We start from the raw sequence: 22577 nt of genomic DNA on the forward strand, positions 1-22577 counted from the left end.
GGTATTCAATGGGGGCTTATTTAAATATTGAGTACATTGGAAAAATTATAAACTATTTTAAGGAAGGAAAGCTGATACGGTGCTTTGAAGGGTATGCCAAAGTTGCACATCCTGACTCTAACAGTGAGGAAACAATCCGACAAACCTAATTGTGGTGTTCTCTGTAAAACAGAGGGCCTGTGCCCTTCTTTAAAGCGTCAATGTCATGAGTGATTCAGAGATGCTGGGGAACCATTCCAGATTAGAGTAGACTACAGGGACATGACAGCTAAAGGCAATTTGTGATCTGGATCGGAATCATTAAAAAATTGAATATGGACTCTATGTTACATAATAGTATTGTATTAATGTTTAATTTCCTGAATATGATCGTTGTCCAATGGTTAAATAAGAGGATGTCCTTGCTTTTAGAAGATACTTGCTGAAGTCATTAGAGATATAGTTATACGTCTGTAACTTACTCTGAAGTGATTCAGTAAAAAAAAATATATATCAAAAAAGTAATAATACTGTATATATATGTGTGTTGTGAGAAAGATAGGATAAGGGAAGGTAGCAAATGTTAACAGTTGATGAATCTAGATGAACGATACACAGAGGTTCACTGTACTGAAGTTACAATTTTTTTTTTTAAATGTTTGAGCATTTTTCAAAATAAAACTTTAAAAGCCAGCCCGCCAGGAACATTCTGCTCTGTACTTCCCAGACCAGGTGCCTGAGGCCACAGCCTCATATTCCACAGTCTCTTGGTAGTTCTGGTCGAACTGCATTTGTGACTGGCATGTACCACTTCAACCCAAGCCCAGATATTCCTTTGCGAGGCTTTTTGTTTTCAGGAGGAAAAGGAGAAGTATGTTCTCTGTGTCTTCTCTGCAGGTGAAAGCAGAAGCCTCTTGGGACTCTGCAGTACACAGTTGTCCTCAGCTCAGTAAAGGCACCCCTGCGGATGAGCGACTGTTCCTCATTGTGCGGGTGACGGTCCAGCTCAGCCATCCGGCCGACATGCAGCTGGTTTTACGCAAACGAATCTGTGTCAGTGTGCACGGTCGGCAGGTGAGTCCTTACTCCTAGTTGAAGAAGTGACTTGAACTGCAGGTCTGACATGAGGGCAGGGCCAGGGAGTGATTGCTCTGTCCTTCTGTCCCAACAGGCTCTGGGGAGCACTGAGCTTTTTGTTTCCAGGTGACTCTTCCTTTGCTGTAACCGCACTTGTTTCGGTCCTGGAACATGTCATCCTGGCTTCCTCCTAGACAGTGTTCACTTGTTACACAAACTCTTTCTTACTGCATATTCACAAAGGACTGCCATTCTTTTGGGTGCCCCAGGGCCCTGTCAAGGCGAAGTTCACTGTGTTTGTTTGTGACTTTTCATCTGGGTCCTACACGATGAGAAGGTTCACTGCAGTTAGCTATTTGTGCTTCTTACCCTTCGCTTTCCATACCTTTCTTTCCTTTCAGTCATCTCTGAGAATTCACTGATTCATAAATTTGGCAAGTGTACTCCGTCAGGCTTTGGGGTAAAAAGATGAATAACAAATAGTCTGCATCCTTAAAGAGCCAGTGTCTGTTGGTCTATGTAGATGTATAAACAGGTGACTCTTCTCTGTTGTAATAGTTCTGTCGTGTAGGTGGTCATCACGCGCTGGGAGACTGTAGGGAAGAGAACAGACAGACAGTTCAGACCGAGGAAGTCAGAGATGGCTTCAGAGAGCAGGGTCACTCACGTGTGAGCCGCTTTGTTACAGACGGGGAAGTGTGGCAGGCAGAGAAGGAGCTGTTGGCTGTTCCATGGAGAGGAGGAGATACATGTGCAGAGGTAGTGAGGATGGAAAGGACGTGGCAGGCCCGGGGACCTTGAGAAGCAGGGTGTGACAGAGTGTGCTGCAGAGGCCAAAGCTGTGGCTGTCACGTCATTGCAGCTGGACTATGAAGGAGCTTGTGTCATATGAAGGGGGTTAGTAGAAAACTCTAGGTAAAGATACAAACCATTTCTGTTACTGGGTTTTGCAAATATAAGATTTGGGAGGTTGACTCTAGGGATTCTTTTTAACTGTCTGTTCTTACTTTTTGGAGGCCTTCTTGATACACTGACGAAAACCAGGACAGATGAAAATAAATCTTTTCATTTAAAAGAGCACAGTCATGGTTGACAGAATCCTAGATATAATCTCCACGCCTAAAAATTAATCTTTAGTTCTAAATGTCACACTGATATCAATCTTTGAAATGAAGACTGGCGGTATGCTGTTAAAATTGCAGCTCTTTAGCTTGGCAATCCAACATCAATAAAATCCAGGTCATCGGGTTAGCCATAGAGGCACGTGGTGTGCCGCCCATTCACTCTTCTCTCGCTCTCCCTTTTCTCGGAAGTCTTTAAGGGATTGAAAAAGACACGTTGCTCCCAGGGAGCATTTTGAAGAGTCATCTGCCATTTCAGAACTAGAGATACTGGTTGTCAGGCACTGAGCATGACCTCGTACCAGCCCCACAGAATTTTTAACAGAAAGGGTGCATTGTGGAATCACCAAGTTTCTTTCTTTTTTTTTTTTAAAGGTTTTGTTTTGTTTTATTTTTTTCTATTTTTTGTTTAAGGAACAAGGAATTCTCGCATTTCCCCCTAGTTGAAATGATTTGACAGTATCCAATGGATGCTGAATGAAATGATAATGTCCTAGGGCATGGCTGTTTTCCCTCCCAGCTTTAGATACTTCATTCCTAAAAATGACTTCTTTACAGCAAGAACAGAGACTTCCTTATGACCCTAATACATACAAGTCAGTTTCAGCGATTCCATACAGATAGAAAACAAAACAGGAAGATGACAGTAGCACCCACACTTTGCCCCACCACCCATTAGAAGAAAGGTAATGTAAGTGGCAGTGGCACAGGCTCACGGCGAGAGAGTGAAGGGGTGAAATAAATGGTCTTTCTGCAGTCTTAGAGGCTAGCATCTTTTTGTTTTTTTTATTTGTTAACTGACGATTACAGAATAGGAAAGAAATTATGATTAAGCAAGTTTTTGAAAATAACGTATTTCTAAAACCAAACAGCTTGATTTTTCTATTTTCTTTGGGGGTTTTCACATATTTCCTGCTTCCCTTTCTCATGGAGACAAAGGTTCAGTGTTCGTTTAATATTCTCTCCTCTTATCTTTATTCACCAATTGTATTCTGCCCTCATCCCTGCTCTCTTCAACCTCTACAGGATGTTCAGTCTTAGCAGCATTTTCAAATGAGTCATCTATGCATTAATTCAACAGTTCAATTCTTAACTGCTCAAAGAGCGCAGTCAGCATAAACAATGACCATGCACTCTTAAATCATTCTTCATAACGATCCTGCTTTGGTCAAGAATTTAATGCCTGAACTTGTCAATATTCATGGTACAAGATGTCCATCGTGCTGCAAAAAAAAAAAAAAAAAAAGTGTAAGAGTCACCAGTCCTTGCTTACATCTTAGTTAGAAGGTCATTTTATTGTGTAGAAGTCAACAGCCTTATTTCTGTAGCCCTTTAGCAGAGCTGAACCTGATGCCTAGTGCCAGTTTCCAGGTTAGGGTCTATACTTTTCATACACTGGGTACAGGACCTGTCACCCATTGTGCACATTTAGATGCACAGGTATCTAAGTTGGTTTGTACTAAGATAAAGTTGAGGAACTTGTATTTAGTGATTTGAATTTCAACTTGCTTATATGAGAAATACTGTTTCTTCTTGGTTAGAATGAATGCAATATCTTTATGCTGTCTCTCTGTCAATGTAAACTCAGTTTTTGAGATGGGAAACCATATGTTCTATTTTGTTTTTCTCTAGGGTTTTGCTCAGAGTCTCCTAAAAAAGATGTCTCATCGAAGTTCTATTCCTGGCTGCGGAGTGACTTTTGAAATTGTCTCCAATATTCCAGAGGTGAAGGGTCATATGAAATTTGAATTTACTGAAAATAAACATGTAACTTCCTGAAAAGTCACCTACCCAAGAAATCTGTATTAAATGGAATTGTATATTTAGGGAAATGCTATAGATTTTTAGAGCAACTTCCTAATCTTAATTGGACTCATAGTAAAATGTACTTGTGGCTTTAAAGGTTCTGGTTTTAGTATTTTGTTAAAGAAGAATATTCTTTTGAAATGCAAATCAACACTTTTTCACTGAGAATGTGAAGAGGAATAAAAGGTACAAACTTCCAGTTATAAAATAAATGAAGTCACAGGGATATAATGTGCTGCGCAGGGAATATAGTCAATAAGATCGTAATAACTTCGTATGGTGACAAATGGGTCCCAGACTTATTGTGATGATCACATTCTAAGGCATATAAATGTCAAATTGCTATGTTGTACACCTGAAACTAATCTAATGTTGTATGTCAACTATACTTTCATAAATAATAAATTTTTAAAAAGACATAAGATAATATTGTAACCCTCGAAGGGAGACAACATTGTATAGCATAGAGAGTTAGTGTTTCATTTTGGAGTCAAACAGAAATCTTGTTTATTTCACCTATTACCGAAGTGAACTTAGGTAGGTGCTCTGAGCCTAAATAGTTTCATTTATCAGATGAGGTTAGTGATGCCTTCCGAACAGGCTGGTTTTTAAGGATTAAATGAGACAATGTATACAAATTGTTGGTATTATTGCGATTGCTATTACTATTATAGTTGCTACTATTAGTTTATTATTATTTCTTTTTATGCACTGAGATATTCATAGGAATTAAACAAATGGAGCTTAAACTATCCCTGACAGAAGCTTATTGGAGGATGCAGTTTATACATGCTTCCTAATATTTAATTCCTGAATTAGACAGATTTATTTATCTGGGCACCGGCACTGCTGGACTTGGAGGCCTTTCTTTCAGGGGGGGGAGAAATTAGAGGGTCTAAGAAAAGGAATATGAAAAAGAGAAAGAAGAGCAGTCCCTCTGACACACTCATTGTCCAGAAGCAGGGAGTGAGACTGAACTTTCCTCAGGAGTGGAAAATGGAACGGCAGCCGTGGGGCTGAACACTTCCTCTTAACCACACCTCCAGTATCAGCCTCATTCTCTTCATTTAAGGGCTCAGGATTTGTTGACTGATTCCACTGAGTGTTTGAGCAATAGATGGACAATATATTTTAATACAGAGACCAGTTTTGGGAAGAGTAAAAAGATTACGCAATACTTAGGCTTTGTTTTAGGTTTCTTATATCGCAAACGCACATTTTCCTCTCAAAGAATGTCAAATAGTAACTAGTTATTTCCTGGATCTTCAAAGTGTTAGACTTACACAGTAAATATTAACTGTTAAACTATTTAATTTGGAGCCTGCTGAACAAATGTTAAGTCTGTTTTCAGAGTTAGACTACCTGCAAAATCTTGGGTCTATAATAGATTACTCCTTGTATACTTATGTGTTTGATTAGAGACTTACTGTTTATTCTCTGTGTCTGAATGTTTTTCCAGTTGTTTCAGATCTTAACTCTAGAAATGATTTGAATGCAGTTGAGAAACAGCTGCATTCACAATCTAGTGTACATAATGACAGCTACGTGAGCCGTCTTCAGTTCTTCCTTTGTTCTCTTCATCTTCCCCCCGGTCCCCCAACTGGTAGTTTTCTTACCTTCTTTAAAAGTGCTTTTATTTTCAGGTAATATGGTTTTCAAAGGGAAGAAATGTGGGGGAATCAGCTGAAAGATAAACATAGAGCCTCATGTGACTGGGGTACCTGTTAATAATTAGCGAAACATCTCAGTTTGCAAGCGTTATTTTCACATTATCAAATCCTGATGGTAGAGAAAAAGGAAAAGTGAGACTTACAGCTTACAGTGTCAGGACTACACTTAGTTTATTTTTTATTTAAAAACAAAAAGATCCCTTAAGAAGCTAGGTTTCATCACGAAGAAGCCCCGAAAAGTTCTTTGTGTTCCTTATTTGACAGAAGCTTTGAAGGCTGATGGCAAAAAAGAAATGGTCAAAGGCCAGAGAGCAACAGGAGATGTTTTTTAAAAAGCAACCAGAATGCTTTCATTGCTAGTAGGAGTATGAAATGATACCAACCGCTTTAGAAAATATACACCTGCCCCATGATCCAGTAATTCCACTTCTAAGTCCTTAAGCAAGAAAAATGAAAGCATATATCCATAAAGACTTGCACAAGAATATTCATAGCAACTTAATTCAAAATAACCTAAAACTGGAAACAACCCCAAACATCCATCAGCAGATGAATGGCTAAATAAATTGTGGTATATCCATACTTTGGAATCTTAATCCGCTATACAAAGAAATGAACTACTATATAAATTAATCTCAGAGTCATTATGCTGAGTGAAAGAAGCAAGACCTAAAAGGGTATGATCCCATTTATTTAAAATTCTAAAACAAGTGAAGCTAATCTATGGGCCAAGAAATTCTCTTGCCGTGACGAAGGGACTGTAGCCCATGAATGAGCTTCCTGAGGTAACGGAAATACTTGACATCTTGATAGTTGTGTGAGTAACATGGATATATGTGTTTCTTAAAACTTTCCCCTTTTTTAAAAATCAGGATGATGTCTATCCCCTTCAGACACCAGAAAGTATTCTGTGTTGAATGGTAAAAAGAATTAATGGTAAAAAGAATGCATGCAATATCAGGAGTCAGGAGACCTAAGTTCTAATCTTAACCTCTTTTGTTAATTATATAGTTTTCCGCTTTCCTCATCTATAAAATGAGAATGATTTCTTCTTTTCAGAGTTATTAAAAGGCTCAGATGAATTACTATAGGAGACAGAAGTTTTGCCATCTTTCAAATTCTTCCTTGTTTAGTCTGTTCTAATGCTCATTTAAATTTTTAAAAATATTTTTGAGGTTAGAATGTGGCTTACAATTGATATCTTAAAATTAATTGGCAATTTTTTTTCTCCTGAGAGTTGTATAGAAAGATGTTATTTCTTAAAGTTGATGGCATCTTCAGTTGCAGTAGCATACGGACATATATTTTGTAGTTTTTGACATTATTATAACCAGTTTACAAGTAAATAAAGTATCTGATTTTCCCTGAGAAGAGTAATTTGTTAGAAACAAGTTGGCTTGAGGTGATTGAGTACATTAACGAAGTCCTTCCCTGGCTTGTGCATATCTGCCCCCGTCAGAGGAGCAGGGTGGGCTCTACTGGAAAGCACAGTGAGGGAGAATGCCGAGCTCCTTCTCTTCTTGGTAGGCTCCCTGCCTTTTGGCCTCTGCCCCTCCAGAGTTGTGGATGGAGACCAGTTTTAGAAGCTGCCGCATTTTGAACATGTGGTCCGTGATAGGCTGCCTAGTAAAAGTGTTGAAACTCAGCCCTTCTTTCCGCTCTTATTCTCCATACCCGTGTCTGCCACCTACTGTAGTTGTTTGGTTCCCACCCTTCTCTAGCTGTCACCCCAGATCCTCATTCCTCTCTCTTGCCCTTCAAGATACGTTCCTCAAGTGTTGTGGTGGTTCAATTTCCAGCTAGCCCACCAAATCCTTTCTAACTAATGTTTTTGTTTTCAATGGCAATAGAGGACAGTTTTGTTGAGAGTGTGCTCTTTCAGCTACACTGTGTTTAAACTAGCCTTTCAAGACAACCTAATAACCATTTATACCGTGATTTCTGTGGGAAATGAGTTTTGAGTTCCAGAAGCTGACTTTAAAATGGAACTTTGGAATGTATCCTATTTATTAGTTCAGTTCAGTACTGTGTGTGTGTGTGTGTGTGTGTGTGTGTGTGCGCGCATGCATGTATTTGTGTGTGTATTTGTGTAGCTCAAGAAGCATTTATGTTTTCTTCTGCAGTGTACTTAATTTTAATACACCACTTTCCATTCTCCAGGATGCCCAGGGAGTTGAGGAACGAGAAACATTAGCAAGAATGGCAACTAATGTTGAAAACACGGCTTCCCCTGACTCAGAGGCTTATATTGAAAAATACCTCAGAAGTGTGCTGGCCGTGGAGAACCTTCTCACGTTAGATCGTCTTCGCCAGGTCAGCCCACAGAGCTGGTAGCCGCAGTGCTAACCCAACCTGATTCTGTGTTTGACTTTCTGCAATTCACAGTACTGTTATGTCTAAACTTTTGAAGTGTCTGTTTAAGTGGAGCATATTAATTTAGCTTAAACATGCCGGTTAAGTCTTTGAAGATATAAAAGCTACATTTGGAAAATTACTTTTTCCAAGACACTACATAGTTATTTAGTTGCCTTGGAGTAATGGAAGAAAATATTTAACTCTTACTGGCTAAAGAATTATTTTAAAAATTCCTTCATACTGGGCAATAATGTTGCTGAAGAAATACGCAGTAATGAGGCACAGTGGGCCCCTCGTAGCTGGGTATGCCTGCTACAGCCTTAGAGCGGTGTGTAGAAGGTATAATAGAAATGCCAGCAATAAACCTAGTCCTCAGCGAAACCCTAAACCTCCTTTTACCTAGCAATATTGAGACTTTTTTAAAAAACCAAAGATACTAATGAAAAATAAATGTGAATGGTCTAATTTTCACGATCTTTCTCCTGGGACTCACCTCCCAGGAGAGGCCGTCTGCAAAGGGACCATCAGTAGATAAAGAAGAGAATGGTGTAGGTAACCTGCCAGCTGTATCATTAACTGAATATTCTGCAGTGATTGGAATTCGAGCATTCTGTCATGTGAAGTAACATGACAGAACTAGGAATGTGTATGTAGACATGGTAGCTCAAAGCCCGCTGTTGATAGTATTGCTTTGGAGGTGTGTCTCTAGTAAGTATTTTTCCTCTTTTTCCTGTCTGACAGGAAGTTGCAGTGAAGGAACAGTTGACAGGGAAAGGGAAGCTGAATAGGAGGAGTATTAGCTCTCCAAATGTGAACAGGGTGAGTACCTGGAATCCCCATTCTGTGCTCTGCTCGTGTTCTCCTTTCCTCCTCTTTCCGTCCTTGGATGTCATTTCTTTCTCTGAACTGATGGCAGTGCCCTGCCTGCCCCTTCTCTTCGCGGTAGGATCTGTGCATGCGTCTATCACTGTCCTCACTGATAATAGGGGAAGGGTACCCATTTAAGTTCCTCTCTAGTTTTTCCCCTTTATTTCTAAGCACCAGTGCCTGGTATAGTGACTGTAGGTGCTCAGTGAGTGTTGAACTAAAACCAACCTAGCCCAGTGCCTAGGGAATCCCTTTTGAATTTTCTGGGCTTAATTTAATGACTTTAAATTGAGAGAAGTCTGGGTGAGGTTTACAAATTGAATTGCTTACACGTCATCCAGTATAGTATAAGTGTGTAAAACAAGTTAGGTTTATTTCACTTAAGTATCTTAAGTTTGTTGTTGTTTTTTTAAACATAGATAAATAGTTTATGTGCATATTAAGCATGCAAATAATTCTTCACAAAGAAATATGCTTGACACCCTGTGATTTATCTCCTTTTCTTACTTTTGATAAAGGTGTAGTTATGAGAAATACTATACCTTTGTCTGAACTTTATGCTAAGAAAAAACACAGTATAAGCATTGTGACAAAGAGTAGCTGTCCCTTAGCCTTAGTGTTTGAGAGACAATAGTGAGCAGTAAGAAGGGTATCAAACCGGAGGGCACATGTGGCCCCTGAGTGACTGAGTGACATCACTAATGCTCTGAGACCGAAATATTGGGAACATTCTCAGACATTAAGAAATGTCACTTTAATTCAACATAAATATCTTCTCATTCCTTCAGAATATGATATATTAAAATGTACTGACATCTGCAACAATTTGGTATTTATAATCATGTGGTTTAAAATGGTTTGAGTGTATACATTTTCTATGAATATCTAGAAAAAGGAGTTGTAAGATCAGGACACAGGTAAGGTACCCGGTGACCTGGTGTGCTCTAAATGGAAGGGGATAAACAAAAAGAGTATCTCTTATTTAGGCCCATTTAGTTGCTGTCTCAGTGGAAACTGGATATCTGATCTTACACAAACCTCCCGTCTTAAAATTGTTGATAACTAATTCACTTTTTAAAAAATCTGTGCCTCACAATATCCCAAGGCCACTCACTAATCTAGTTTGCAACTTTTGTCTTGACAACCTCTCTGCTACCATCCAACTTTAACATGCGGTTGATTTGATTTTCAAAGTCTTGTTTCTAGGACTGTTGATTTATGTACTTTCACACATAAAGGACTAATCCCCCTCGTTATGTCTTGTTCAGTTGTCTGGCAGCCGTCAAGATCTCATTCCATCCTACAGTCTAGGCAGCAACAAGGTAAGCTTTTGTACGTTCTTTGTGTCTTAGCCCTATTTCCCATTCAGCTTTCCTTCTCTCAAATATCACGTGCTAGTTTTGCAGGCCAGAAGTTCTCCTATTCTTCTGTGCCTGTGAAATTTATTGGAATGTGTTTAGAGTTCATTTCTTTTTACCTGCCAGTTAGAATATGATTTAATAGACCTTCTTATTACTCTACTTTTTAGGGGTTAAAAAACAACTTTGTTGCTTAAGTTTATATTTCTGTTTAAAATGTTCTTCCAATTTGTGTCATAAAAGGGATTTCAAATCAGGTTTTTAATGATAAAATAGTAATGTAATGATTGAAAATGTATGAAGAATAAGAAGATTATACCCTAAAGTTAATATTATTTTTTAGAAGAAAAAAAATATGGAACAGAAATTTTGTTAGCTGGAATTTATTTACTTGTTAATAAGATTGGCTATTTAATGATAATTATTAAAGCTAAGTGAGATTCATTACACTACTCTTTCTATTATTGTTAGTTATGCTATACTGTTTTTGTATATGTTTGAACTTTTCCTTATAAAAAGAGTAAAGTTGATAAACACTCATTTTTAGGATCTAGGTTACTAGTAGTTTGCCTGAAATAATAATATGTATGTATGTGTATATCCTGTTACTTCAGGCAAACTACTAGTAACTTAGATTATAAAAATGAGTGTGTGTGTGGTGTGTGTGTGTGTAAATGTTTATAGATATATAAATTGCTTTCCAACTCATCAATTTACTGATTATCTACCGTGTCTCTGAAAGTGTGCTAAGGTTTAGTACTCCTTTATACTGGTTCAATAAGTTTGATTAGCTCTTGGTAAGCAAAGCATAGGTTGCAATTACCTGAATGAAGCAGAGTTTTTGGAAAATTGTTTACATTATTTTAAAATGTAAATAAATGAAATATTTTAAGGAAAGCCTATTTATAAGGCAAAAACATGACTTTCTGTGTTTTTTGGAAATACATCTAACCCAGATCCTCAATTGTAAGTTTATTGAAAGAAGTGGCCAAATTTTTTTTAGCTTTTCTATCCCCCCCACCCCTGCCCAGTTTCCTTATGTTTAAATGGAGAAAATAATAGAAAATAATAGTATCTACTTGAAAGAAAAATATTGTGCTTTATCAACTCCAAATAAATAGAATAAAGGAGCATAGATGCTCTAATAGAAGTGTGGCGAGGTAGAGTAGGAGCCCAAAGCAGGGAGTGGACACTTTTATGTGCATTATGCAAAGATGAAGAGGCTGCAGAGAGGAGAAACCCCACAGAAGCTTAACACGGAAAGACGATAAGGTCCACCCAAAGCAGAGAAGGAGCTGAAGCAATAGTGTGAACAAAGTGTGGAGGGATGAAAGAGTTTGCTGTGCTCATGACAGTGCACCCAGCGTGAGTTAAAGTCGAGGGCCCCCAGAGAAAGGGGGCCTTATTTGAGAAGATCTTACGTGTGCCAAGGAGCCACTGGAGGTGTACCATGCTTAAATTTGAATTGGAAAGTTTTTTTTTTAACACTTCACCTAAAGGTCACTTCTGTTCCTGGCTATGATCCATAAAATTACATTGGAATAATGTATATAGTAAAAATGCATGCAGTTATCATTGCAAAAGTGCGAACAAATTTTTAATTGGAGGGTGGAGAGATCAGGTAAGGGAGAAGATTCAGCAGTGGGCAGAGGGAAGAGGAGAGACTGAGATATGTTAAGGAGACAGAATCTCAGAATTCTGTGGGCATGAAGGGTGAGGCTGAGTGAGCGGGGAGACTAGGGTGGCACCAGGGTTTCTGGACGATTGTATACAGAGATGAACTGTAGGAGGGGCAGGCTTGGGGAAGAAAATGATGTAGTTCAGTTTTTGACAGTAAGGTATCTATCGCCAGTTCAAGTGTCTGGAAGCCTGGGCTGAAAACAGAGTGAGGAGGTCAGGGCATAGTTGAAATAGTGGGAGGGATTAGGTCACAGAGGTGAGGCCGTGAGGGCATGATGATGACACGTAGCGGCAAGTGCAGGAGCAGAAACTGGCCGAGCCACTGAAAGGAAGCCTCAGAGAGGCAAGGCGACCAGGAAGGGAGAGTGACTTGGCAACTGAGTGTGACTTGGCAACTAAAGGTGTGAAGAAGGACCCCTTCCAGATTCTTCAGAGACTGTAAAGTGAGGACTGAAAAGACTATTTGAATGTGACAGTAAAGAGTTTGTTGGAGACCTTTCCCAGGGCAATTTCTGTGGAGGGTTGGGGTGAAGTTAGAAGTCATTTAAATGAGTATATATAACATTACATACTTTTGTTGCTCCACCAGGACTTCCCCTATTTTAGTCATCTTGATTTCTTGGGGTGCCTGGGTAATTTGTTGAAGATGAGGAAAGTCTGATTTCCACCCTCTCCGATTTTGCTGATGTCGTGGTGCCATCATAGCGAGAAGGATATGGGTCTCGCCACTCTGTTTCAATATGTATTTTAAGTTGTCATCATACATGTCAAAAAAAGGGACACATCCTTGACTCTCATTGCAGCAACTTCCTCAGAACTCGGTCTCTCCTGCTCCTCCCTGACCATAGCAGTCCCCACTCTCTGACAGACAGTGGTACTTCCGTGTCTGGTAATGATACTACATTGCCAGGGAAAACGGAAGGTTTCTCCACTTGCCAGTCCAGCTCTGCTCCCCGTTCAGTGTGGACCTATCATTTTTATCTTGTTTGGAACTCTTGGCACCCATGAGCCCTGAAAGGGTACCAGGTATAACTGGGCTTCAGCCATTGTCTTGTCACTGTCCCATGGGCATCACTTCTCGCTTGTGTCCAGATCTGCAGGTTGAATGAATGTTTACGTATCAAAATTAGAGACCTTTTGCTTTTCACTAGGGAAAAGGTTGAGGAAAATTGTTCTAAGACAGATTATGATGGATGGACCTATCTAGTGCATAAAGAAAGTCAGGTAGTAGAGGATTATACCTGTGATGCTAGAAAACAAAGCAAAAAGAATACTAAGCAAAGAGGACTTGCTGTCAGGCTCACCTCAGCGGGGAGTACAGAGTGGCTCGTCCATTGTTAGATGAGGGGCCCTCAGTAGTTTTGTCGTCTAAAGCAGAGCATCTTAAAAGATTTTTAGGGAAAATAAATATTCTTTTTTTTTTCCCAAACTGTTTATTTATTTTTTAAGTGTGTTTTTCCAGGACCCATCATCTCCAAGCCCAGTAGTTGAAACGTTCTTAAAATTATATTTACTTCCATGTGAGAAAAGAAACGTTTCCCCTCCTATCAGCAGCAATGAACAGAGGTTCTCCCTATGGCCTTTTTAATGAAACAATGAAAAATATCTTCAAATATGGCATTGCCTTGTATTCAAAGTGTGTTATTAATGCGACCCATACCCGAATTCCTCAGAATTGCGTAGTGTTTAAACTAACTGACGTACAGATTATGTGAGTCCTATTAAACCCCTTTACACAGCAGCAGTGCTTACACACATGTGAAACGACATATATACAAGGGTGTCCACTGTGACATTGTTTATAATGGCAGAAGATTGGAAACAAACTAAACGTCCCTTGGTTTAGTCTGGTTAAGCACATTTTACCCACACCCACATGCACGCGTGCACACACAAATAAATAAGTGGGATGCTGTGCAGCTGTAAAAATAATCAGGAACCCCTCCAGTTACTAATGTGGAAAGGTCACCAGGATATACTTAGTGATTAAAAATGAAGTACAGAACAGTATGCTGCCATTTGTATTCCCAAAGTGGGAAGACGAGAGAGAAGTGTGTGTGGCTGTTTATGGATTTGCTTCCATATACGTAAGAAACCTTATGAGGCTCTCTGAGAAACTAATACCATTTTTCATCTGCCTCGGGAAAGGGTAGAAATATGTGGGGGTAGAGGTAGGCACCTTCTCACTGTATGCTTTTTATATTGTTTGGGTTTAGATTATGTGAACCAATAACCTATTTAAAAATTAAATAAATTAAAATGTAAAAATTCTATTCTCTACCCTTTTAAGTAGCTAGAAGTTTTTGTTCTTTTATATGCAGTGGTTTGAGAAGATCTTCTGTTGCTTTATCCATAACAATTTGCTCACAAAATCCTAAAGGAAAGATGACTGAAGAAATTGTTTGGAAAATTTCAGATTCATGTTTTTTTGTTTTTTTTTCTTTTCTTTTGGGGATTCCTGTATTCTTCTGTTGTCAGAGATCCAGGGAGAGGCAATTATTCCATTAGGTTTTCCTAATGAGCAGGATGCAAGTGCTGTCCTACTGTCTGAAACTTAACATGCTTGTTTTTCCCTTGAGAATAAAAATGAGTTTTTAAATATAGTTTTTATAAGGTGACAAAATTCGACATTATACTAATTCTTTGGCTCTTCAACTTACCGTTTTGTGAAAGTAACTTCTGAAGTCTGTATGTATGATTGTTTTCTAACATCTCTTGTTACCTGGCCTAAGACTGAAAATATCGGTCAAAAGAGACGAGGAGTTAGGCCTCTTACTGAATTTAGAAGGCTCTGGAATCTGAGGATTTGGAGTCAATTTATATTAAGCCAATAATACAGATAAATATTTGAGAACTTGCGAGATGTTCTTTTCTCAAGCATGGGGCAAGAGGAGAGGAGTGAAAAAATGGCAAAAGTGCTTTGCGCATTCCGTCGACACCACAGAACTTTGCTCAGCAGGACCATCTTGGTTTCTTTGCACAAAAGTATTTAATGTACAAGAGTCGAGTCAGAAATATCATTTTAACCTGGAGTTGATGATGCTTAAAATGCTTGAAGATGTCTTCTGAAATAATTGAAAATTATGGTTTCATTAGTTACGTCTACCTTGTCAACTTGAATGGGCCGATTTCTGGGTTCTCTGTTTACGTTCACCTTTGGCTTTCCCTCTGATTTTGATTATGAAATCAGAATTACACAGTAAGAATTTGATCTGCTGTGTCTTCCCCTGTGTGACTTCAGAACATTTAGGTTAGTGGAAAGATTGTGTAGACGCAGGGAGAGGCCACAGAGTAGATTCAGGTCTCCCTTTCTCCTAATTTTCAGTTAATATCATGGAAAAGATTGGTCAGTTGGGAGCAGCATGACACTGAAAGCTGTGGCAGGAAGGCAGGAACAGAGAGCTTGATAGGATTAGCGCTGTTGGAGAGGGGGGAGGAAAACAATCTCACACTTGGGCCTGTAACACTTCAAATTCAGCCAGCCGTATTTTGCATTCCTTTATTTATCAAGGCTTGCTACATATTAAAATTGGAATTGTTTTCCTGAGCGCCATCAAAATTGAATTTGATTAACTACTCTCAACTTCTAAATATACCTTAGGGCCTAAAAAAAAAAAATTACTCTTGATAAGCTTTTCAATTAAAAATATAAACTATCCGTAGTCACAGTGATGTTATTTACTATAACTGGATATTTCACCCTGTTCATAAGGCAATTCTTTTATAGATCTACTGAAAACTTAGTAAACTTTTTTATGACCAGTCTACCAAGATGGACTCATGTTGAGGTGCAGAATTATTTTCAGCACATTGTTTTTCCATCTAAAAATTGGCTGTGCATAGAGCTCTTTTACAATGCAAAGAACATTGTCAACATAAAAACAATGGGTTTTCTAAAGCCCTTTTGGATGGAATTATGTTTTTTAATAAGTTAATAAGATAATGTGTTTGTCATCTTCGGATTGGAGTTTTTGATGTAATTAGAAGCAGCCAGAAGCCTAGATGGCTATACAGGTAACAAAACTGAATTGTGTGTTTGGCCACATCCCCTTCCCCAAAACTACAGTTAGCACGTGTGGCCCTGGGAAGGGCCAATGCCAAGTGTGACGACTTCTTTAGCTGCGTTAGAAGCCATCTTTGGGCCTGGAACGTCTCTGGCACTTCTTTTGATGTACCTCTTTGATACTTTCCTGATGAAAAACAGACCTCTTTGTGGAAAACTCAGAGAATCTGTGTCTCGTAGAGGACCCGTCACAGGAAACCTGAGGCTGCACGTGGCTGGGGGGGGGGGGGGGGGGCGGCGGAGACCCAATCAGGTCCTCAGGTCAGCTGAGAGCCTCCAGTGTTTTTCCCCTGTGCCTGTAAACATGTGCTAGCTACAAATGGTCACTGTTGCGAGCAGCATTTTGCTTCCTTGGATCCAGCCTGTAAGGACACATCCTCTGTAATACGTGTGAGGCTAGTGCAGGATCCACAACAATGTCCGAGTTTTCTCTCTCGTCTCTCCTCATCTAGGCTGATTCTGAAGTTTGATAGACAAGCAGAATGTTAGAAACAGATCACAGATTTATCTTTTTAGATTTTAGGTAGTAGAGTATAGATAACTGTGGTAGAAGTTAAAGAAAAAAAAAAGCAGCAGCAGCCACGTTCTCACTTTGAGAGCTGAGCTCATAAGAGAGCAGAGAGGTCCAGGGTCTGGCCAAATGGTTTTTATTAATTGTCCTGAGTTCCTCTCCCTCTAAATTATCTTCAACTGGGATGCTTCCCCCCCCCCCCCCCCAACTTTTCAGTACAGGGTGATGACTCTGGAACAGCCAAACATATAAAATTAATTGTAAAGACACTAATTGCCTTGTCCCTGGGGTTGGGAGGGCAGCGTACATGGTGTAGCTAGACCCTGAACCACAGGTTTATTTTCTGGCAAGAGAATGGGACATGTACTGCTTGAGAAAAAGAATATAATGAATGATTTCAGTAGAGTGTTTCCCCGGAGATCTGTGGGTGTCACAGAGAGGAGGGAGGAATGTTGTACCCAGTTCATTATCCAAATTTGTTGTTCCCTGTGAAGCAGAGCTTGTTCTGTCTCAAAGTGATTTGAGACGCTCTGTGTCCTTGTCTCTGGTCACCGAGACCTGGGAACAGTTAGCATACGTGATTCCTCAAGGTTAAGATGACGGTTACGATAGGTGGATGAAGTGAAATGTGTCGCCATTTGTCATTATCTGATAAGGCTAGCAGGCTGGCTGAGGCGGTGTGTGAGTACTGTGTGCATCCTTTCAAATGTTCTCACTTGAGCTATTTGAATATATGAGACAGTAAGAGTTATTGCTTTCATTCTGATTTGGTAGTAACATTGTGTGTGGGAGTGCCAACTGGGAAAAATTACTCGGGAAGCTCGCAGAGCCCCGAGTGTGCCTTGGGGAAGAGGTGACACCTACATTATTTGTCATTGGACCATTATACACCAAACAGCTGAGGTGCCGACTCCAAATCAGCTCCTCAGTTTTCCAAAGGGACAGAGTGCCACTCTGTCAGCTGCCAAACAAGGAAGGAAAATCTGAAATATGAAAATAAATGTATTCTCACATTGAGTAAGTTGTCTTCAAAATAGCCTTGCAGGAGCTTAGCACTGTCAACCAAGCATGAGGCTTTTGAAGCCCCAAGGGCTATTGACCTTAGTGTTCACCCACCTGAGTGCGATGTCCCAGAATACACAGAGCCGCCCTTCCCAGACAGAGGATGCCATTTAAATGCAAACAACATTAATGAAACATTAAAGTATGTAAATCAGTGTGTGATTCATAGTAGCACAAATGCTCCTGCAGTGAAGTATTTCAGAATTCTTGGCTTCCCAAACCTTCTCTTCATGTCTCTTTTGTTTCCTTGCTTCCTAATGCTAAACACCATACCATTTAAAGAAAAAAAGTCAAGTGCTGAGAGAGTTCCTAGGGCAAAGTGTTCTCTAAGGTAAACAGGATCCAGATCACTTAGAGCTCATTGATTTTATGATCAGTACTTAGGTTGCTGTTGAAAGCAGATAGGTTTCCAATCCGTATCTGAAACGTAAGAGGCCTTTCCACCTCAATCTGTCTTCTGGAGCGGTGAAAACTCGCTTTGCGGGCGATTACTAATGAAAACTCACATTAGTTGCGGCGGTCGCTCATCTGTGCAATACTAGCTTAAACTAATATAAGATGCCATTATTTAACTCTAGTGAAAAAGAAGTCAGTGATTAACAGAGGATCAAATGGAAACTTAAAGTGTTTGAAATATTTGCGTCTCATCTCCATTACTGGTTTGTGTACTTGTAACATTTGGTTGGGATTTATTTCTTTCCAAGATGGGACTAATGTTAAAAGTGCTTTGATGGTATCACCATTTTTATGGCTCACCACAAGTTCTAGAATGGTAAATTAATCAGTGATCCCCGAAAGTAAGACCTAGCTGGATAATCAGCTGTAATGCGTCTTTGGAGCAAACATTAATATCCACCCGGGTCGTATATTAATCTTTGCTCCAAAAGATGCCTTAGAGCTGATTGTCCGGCTAGGTCTTATTTTTGGGGAAACACGGTAGCTGGCATTGTTTTGGTATTACCCAATGAAATCTCTTTAATGGGAATTTACAAAATAAGTTGAGAGTGCAATAAAACTTGTTAATTCCGACTTCCATTATTGGGAACTTGGGGTTCCTTGGTTTGGACTTAACTGGAACTTATCTTTAATGTCTATTTAAAATGAGAAGCGTGGTAATATACTGTTCTACAGTTTTTCCTTTCGTGAACGATATGTGAATGGATGGAAAGATGCACTCCTGGAGAGGAGAGAAGAGACACCTGACACCACTAGAGTTGTTCCTGGGTTTCAGTTGAGAATCTGAAGTGAAAAATGGTTATCTTGAGGCAGAAGAGCCAAAACAGCCCAAGAAGCAGAATGTAGGGAGAATTTCAGAAGGAATGTGTTACTATATCCATATTTTGTGGGAAGCAATATGATGTAGTATGAAGAATGTTAGGATGGAACTGAGGAGACCAACTGAGTGGTAAACTGGAGGGAAATCCAAATGTGAGGTGTTATTATTATTAGGGAAGTTAATAATATAATACAAAGAAGATTAAAAAGTACAAGAGTAAAAGTACTTATGTAATCAAATCGATTGTGTCCTATAAAGGGAAGAAAGCTTTAGTAATGTATAACAGTCTTAAGTGTCTTTAGTTTTTTTTGTTAGATGATTGATTTGGATCAAAATTTCCGATTTTGTCCTGCATAGGGTCGATGGGAAAGTCAGCAGGATGTATCTCAAACCGAAGTTTCCAGAGGAGTAGCTCCTGTGGCCCCATCCCTCCCTGGTTGTCCCCAAAATAACCATTCTCCTGATCCAGGTAACTTATATTTTCATTTGTCAATCATTGTCATGAAATTTGAGCAGCTTTCAGAAATAGTTTCAATCAGGATTTCCTACCAGGGAACCACTGTCCTACTGGTTAAAACCCATCTGAATTTTCCTCTTTCTTGTCTTGACATGTTAAGTTATATTGATTTTTGAATGTTGAATTTGTCTTGCATTCCTGTGATAAATCCCCCTGGATCATCATGTGTTTGTTATACTTTGTATTTGCTTGATTCCATTTGCGGATATTTTGTTAAGGATTTTTGTGCCTATGTTCTATGATGGATATCTAGCTGTACTTTTCTCACAATAATGTCTTAGGTTTTGGTATCGTGATTATGTTGGCCTCATAAAATGACTTGGGAATTTTTTCCTCATCATCTTTTTTTTCTGAAAGGGTTTATGTAAGCTTGGTGTTACTTCCTTCAATGTTTGACAGGATTCACCAGTGACACTATTTGGGCCTGGAATTTTCTCTATAGGAAGATTTTAAATTATGACTTCAGTTTCTTTAATGTAAGGTTACTTAACTTTTTGAATACCCTTATGAAACAGTTTTCATAAATTATGTTTTTCAGGGAATTTTCTATTTCATCTGAATTATTACATTTATTTTCATAAATGTTACAGTTTTCCCTGTTGCCCTTTTAATGGGATCTGTTTTGATATTCTTTTTATTCTCATATAGATAATTTTTGTTTTCTTTGTGTTTCTTGAATACTTTTGAGACAGGTTTATCAGTTTTCATAGTCTTCTCACAGAACCAACACTTGGTTTTATTTTCTCTTTCATTGATTTCTGTTATTTCTGTCTGCATTTCACATTTTGGCATGTTGTGCTTTCATTGTCATTATATTCAACATATTTTCTGATGTCCCTCTGATTTATTCTGTGAGCCATGGATTATTGAGCATGTTAATTTATTTTCATATATGTGTGGAGAGGTCTTACTAATTTTTTAATTTAATTTCATTATCAGAGGAAAGACTTCAGTCTTTTGAAATTTTTTGAGACTGTGCTATATATCTTGGTGAACATTCTGTGTGCACTGAAAAGAATGTCTATTCTGTTTTGGAACATAATGTTCTGGATATATCAATTAGGTCAAGGTGGTTGATAACCTTGTTCAAATCTTCTGTATCCTTACTGATTTTTTTTTTTCCTATTCTATCAGTCACTGACAGTGGGCATTGAATCTCCAAATATGATTGAAAATTGTCTATTTTTCCCTTTATACCAGTTTTTGCATCATTCACTTAGAAACTCTGTTATTAGGTATACAGAGGGTACCAAAACCATGTATACACATTTTAAGAAAGGAAAAAACTGTATTAAAATTGTAATAATATATACTGATAACAAAAGATGAATACAAGTCATGTGTACACATTTTTTTGGCATGCACGGTATATACATTTAGGATTGTTATTTTTTCCTGATTAAGTAATATTTCTCATAATGAAATGTCCCTATATATCTGGTAATACTTTGAAATATCTCTTGCTTGATATTACTACAGCCACATCAACTCTCTTTTGCTTACTGTTTGCATGGTGTATCTTTTTCTCAGTCTTTTAAATTTTAGCCTGTATATGTCTTTAAATTAAAAGTGATTGTCTTGTGTACAGCATATAGTAAGGGATAGCTTTTTAAAAAAATCTAGTCTGACAATTTCTTCCTTTTCATTGGCATGTTTAATTCTTTTACATCTAATATTATTATGTCTGCCACGGTGCTGTTGGTTTCTATTTGGCTTTTCTATTTTTTTTTTTTTTTTTCTTTTCACTGTGACTTCTCTGCCTTCTTTTGGTTTAATGGAAAAGTATTTTTGAGTGTTTGATTTTATTTCCTCATTTGGCTTTTGGATATACCTGTATTTATTTGCTTACTTATTGAAGTATTTTTTGAGGACTATAGTATGTATCCTTATCACAGTCTACAAATTAATATCACTTCCTACTGCACACATAGAAGAGCCTTGTAACAGTATAATTCCATTTATCTGATCCCCCACCCTGCCTTTATTTTGTATCATTGTTGTATTTTTTTAGATGTTATGAACCCATTTTGCAGTGTTACTCTTTTTGTTTTAAAATTGCCACTTTTGAAGAAATTAAGAGACTATGGATAATCTTTCCTCTTTTCCTTCATATTTATTATTTCTGGCACTATCCAACCTTCCGGAATATCTTATATTCATCTGATATCATTTCTGTTTCGCTGGAAGACTATCCTGTATTATTTCTTACTATGGAGTTCTCCTGGAGAAGAATGTTCTCCCTTTTGAGAATATCTTTTTTTCACCTTTTTTTTTCTTTAAAGGATATTTTCTCTAGATAGAGAATTCTGGGTTGATAGTTTCTTTCTTTTAGCACTTCAAAGATGTTACATTATTTTTTAGACTCCTTTTCTTTATTTAAAAAATTTTTTATTTTTTAATTAAAGTTTATGGGGGTGACAATGGTTAGTAAAGTTACATAGGTTTCAGGTGTACAGTTCTGTAATACATCATCTATATATCACATTTGTGTGTTCACCACCCAGAGTTAGTTCTCCTTCCATCACTATATATTTAACCCCCTTTACCCTCTTCTACCATCCCCCCTACCCCTTACCCTCTGGTAACCACTAAACTATTGTCTGTGTCTATGAGTTTTTGTTTCTTCATTTGTTTGTCTTGTTCCTTTGTTGTTTTCAGTTTTATATCCCACATATCAGTGAAATCGTATGGTTCTTGACTTTTTCTGTCTGATTTATTTTGCTTAGCATAATAATCTCAAGATCCATCCATGTTGTTGCAAATGGCACTATTTCATTTTTCTTATGGCAGAATAGCATTCCATTGTGTATCTATACCACATCTTCTTTATCCAGTCTTTTATTGAAGGACACTGGTTGTCTCCATGTCTTGGCCACTGTAAATAGAGCTGCAGTGAACATTGGAGCATATATATCTTTACGGGTGAACGTTTTCAAATATTTTGGGTATATACCAGGACAGGGATTGCTGTGTGAAGTTTCCTCAAAAATATTAAGAATAGAATTACCATATGACCCAGCAATCCCACTCCTTCTTTTCTGATGAGAATTCAGCCATCATTTCTGTCACCTTTCCCCTACATGTAATGTGTCTTTGTTTACTTTGTTTGCTTTCAAAATTTTCTCATTATTATTATTATTATTATTATTATTTTTAGTAGTTAGTTCAATGATATGCTTAGATATAGTTTTCTTAGAATTTATCTTGCTTGGGTTTCACCAATGTTCTTGTATCT

The 22577-nt window shown here is 38.3% G+C and overlaps 1 protein-coding gene across 2 annotated transcripts in view; it reads left to right on the forward strand.

The window, feature by feature from the left end:
- KIF13B (kinesin family member 13B) overlaps nt 1-22577 on the forward strand; it is a 170617-nt gene that overhangs the window by 115396 nt on the left and 32644 nt on the right. For both annotated transcript variants that reach the window (XM_074338346.2, XM_074338347.2), the window contains exons 31-36: nt 877-1053; nt 3810-3902; nt 7814-7966; nt 8750-8827; nt 10144-10197; nt 19183-19294. In XM_074338346.2, coding sequence (XP_074194447.2) covers nt 877-1053; nt 3810-3902; nt 7814-7966; nt 8750-8827; nt 10144-10197; nt 19183-19294 — 667 coding nt within the window. The remainder of the gene's footprint in view (nt 1-876; nt 1054-3809; nt 3903-7813; nt 7967-8749; nt 8828-10143; nt 10198-19182; nt 19295-22577) is intronic.

The sequence above is a fragment of the Rhinolophus sinicus genome, chromosome 15, assembly GCF_057876585.1.
Source record: "Rhinolophus sinicus isolate RSI-liver-muscle chromosome 15, RSI-T2T, whole genome shotgun sequence".
Taxonomy (NCBI): Eukaryota; Metazoa; Chordata; class Mammalia; order Chiroptera; family Rhinolophidae; genus Rhinolophus; species Rhinolophus sinicus.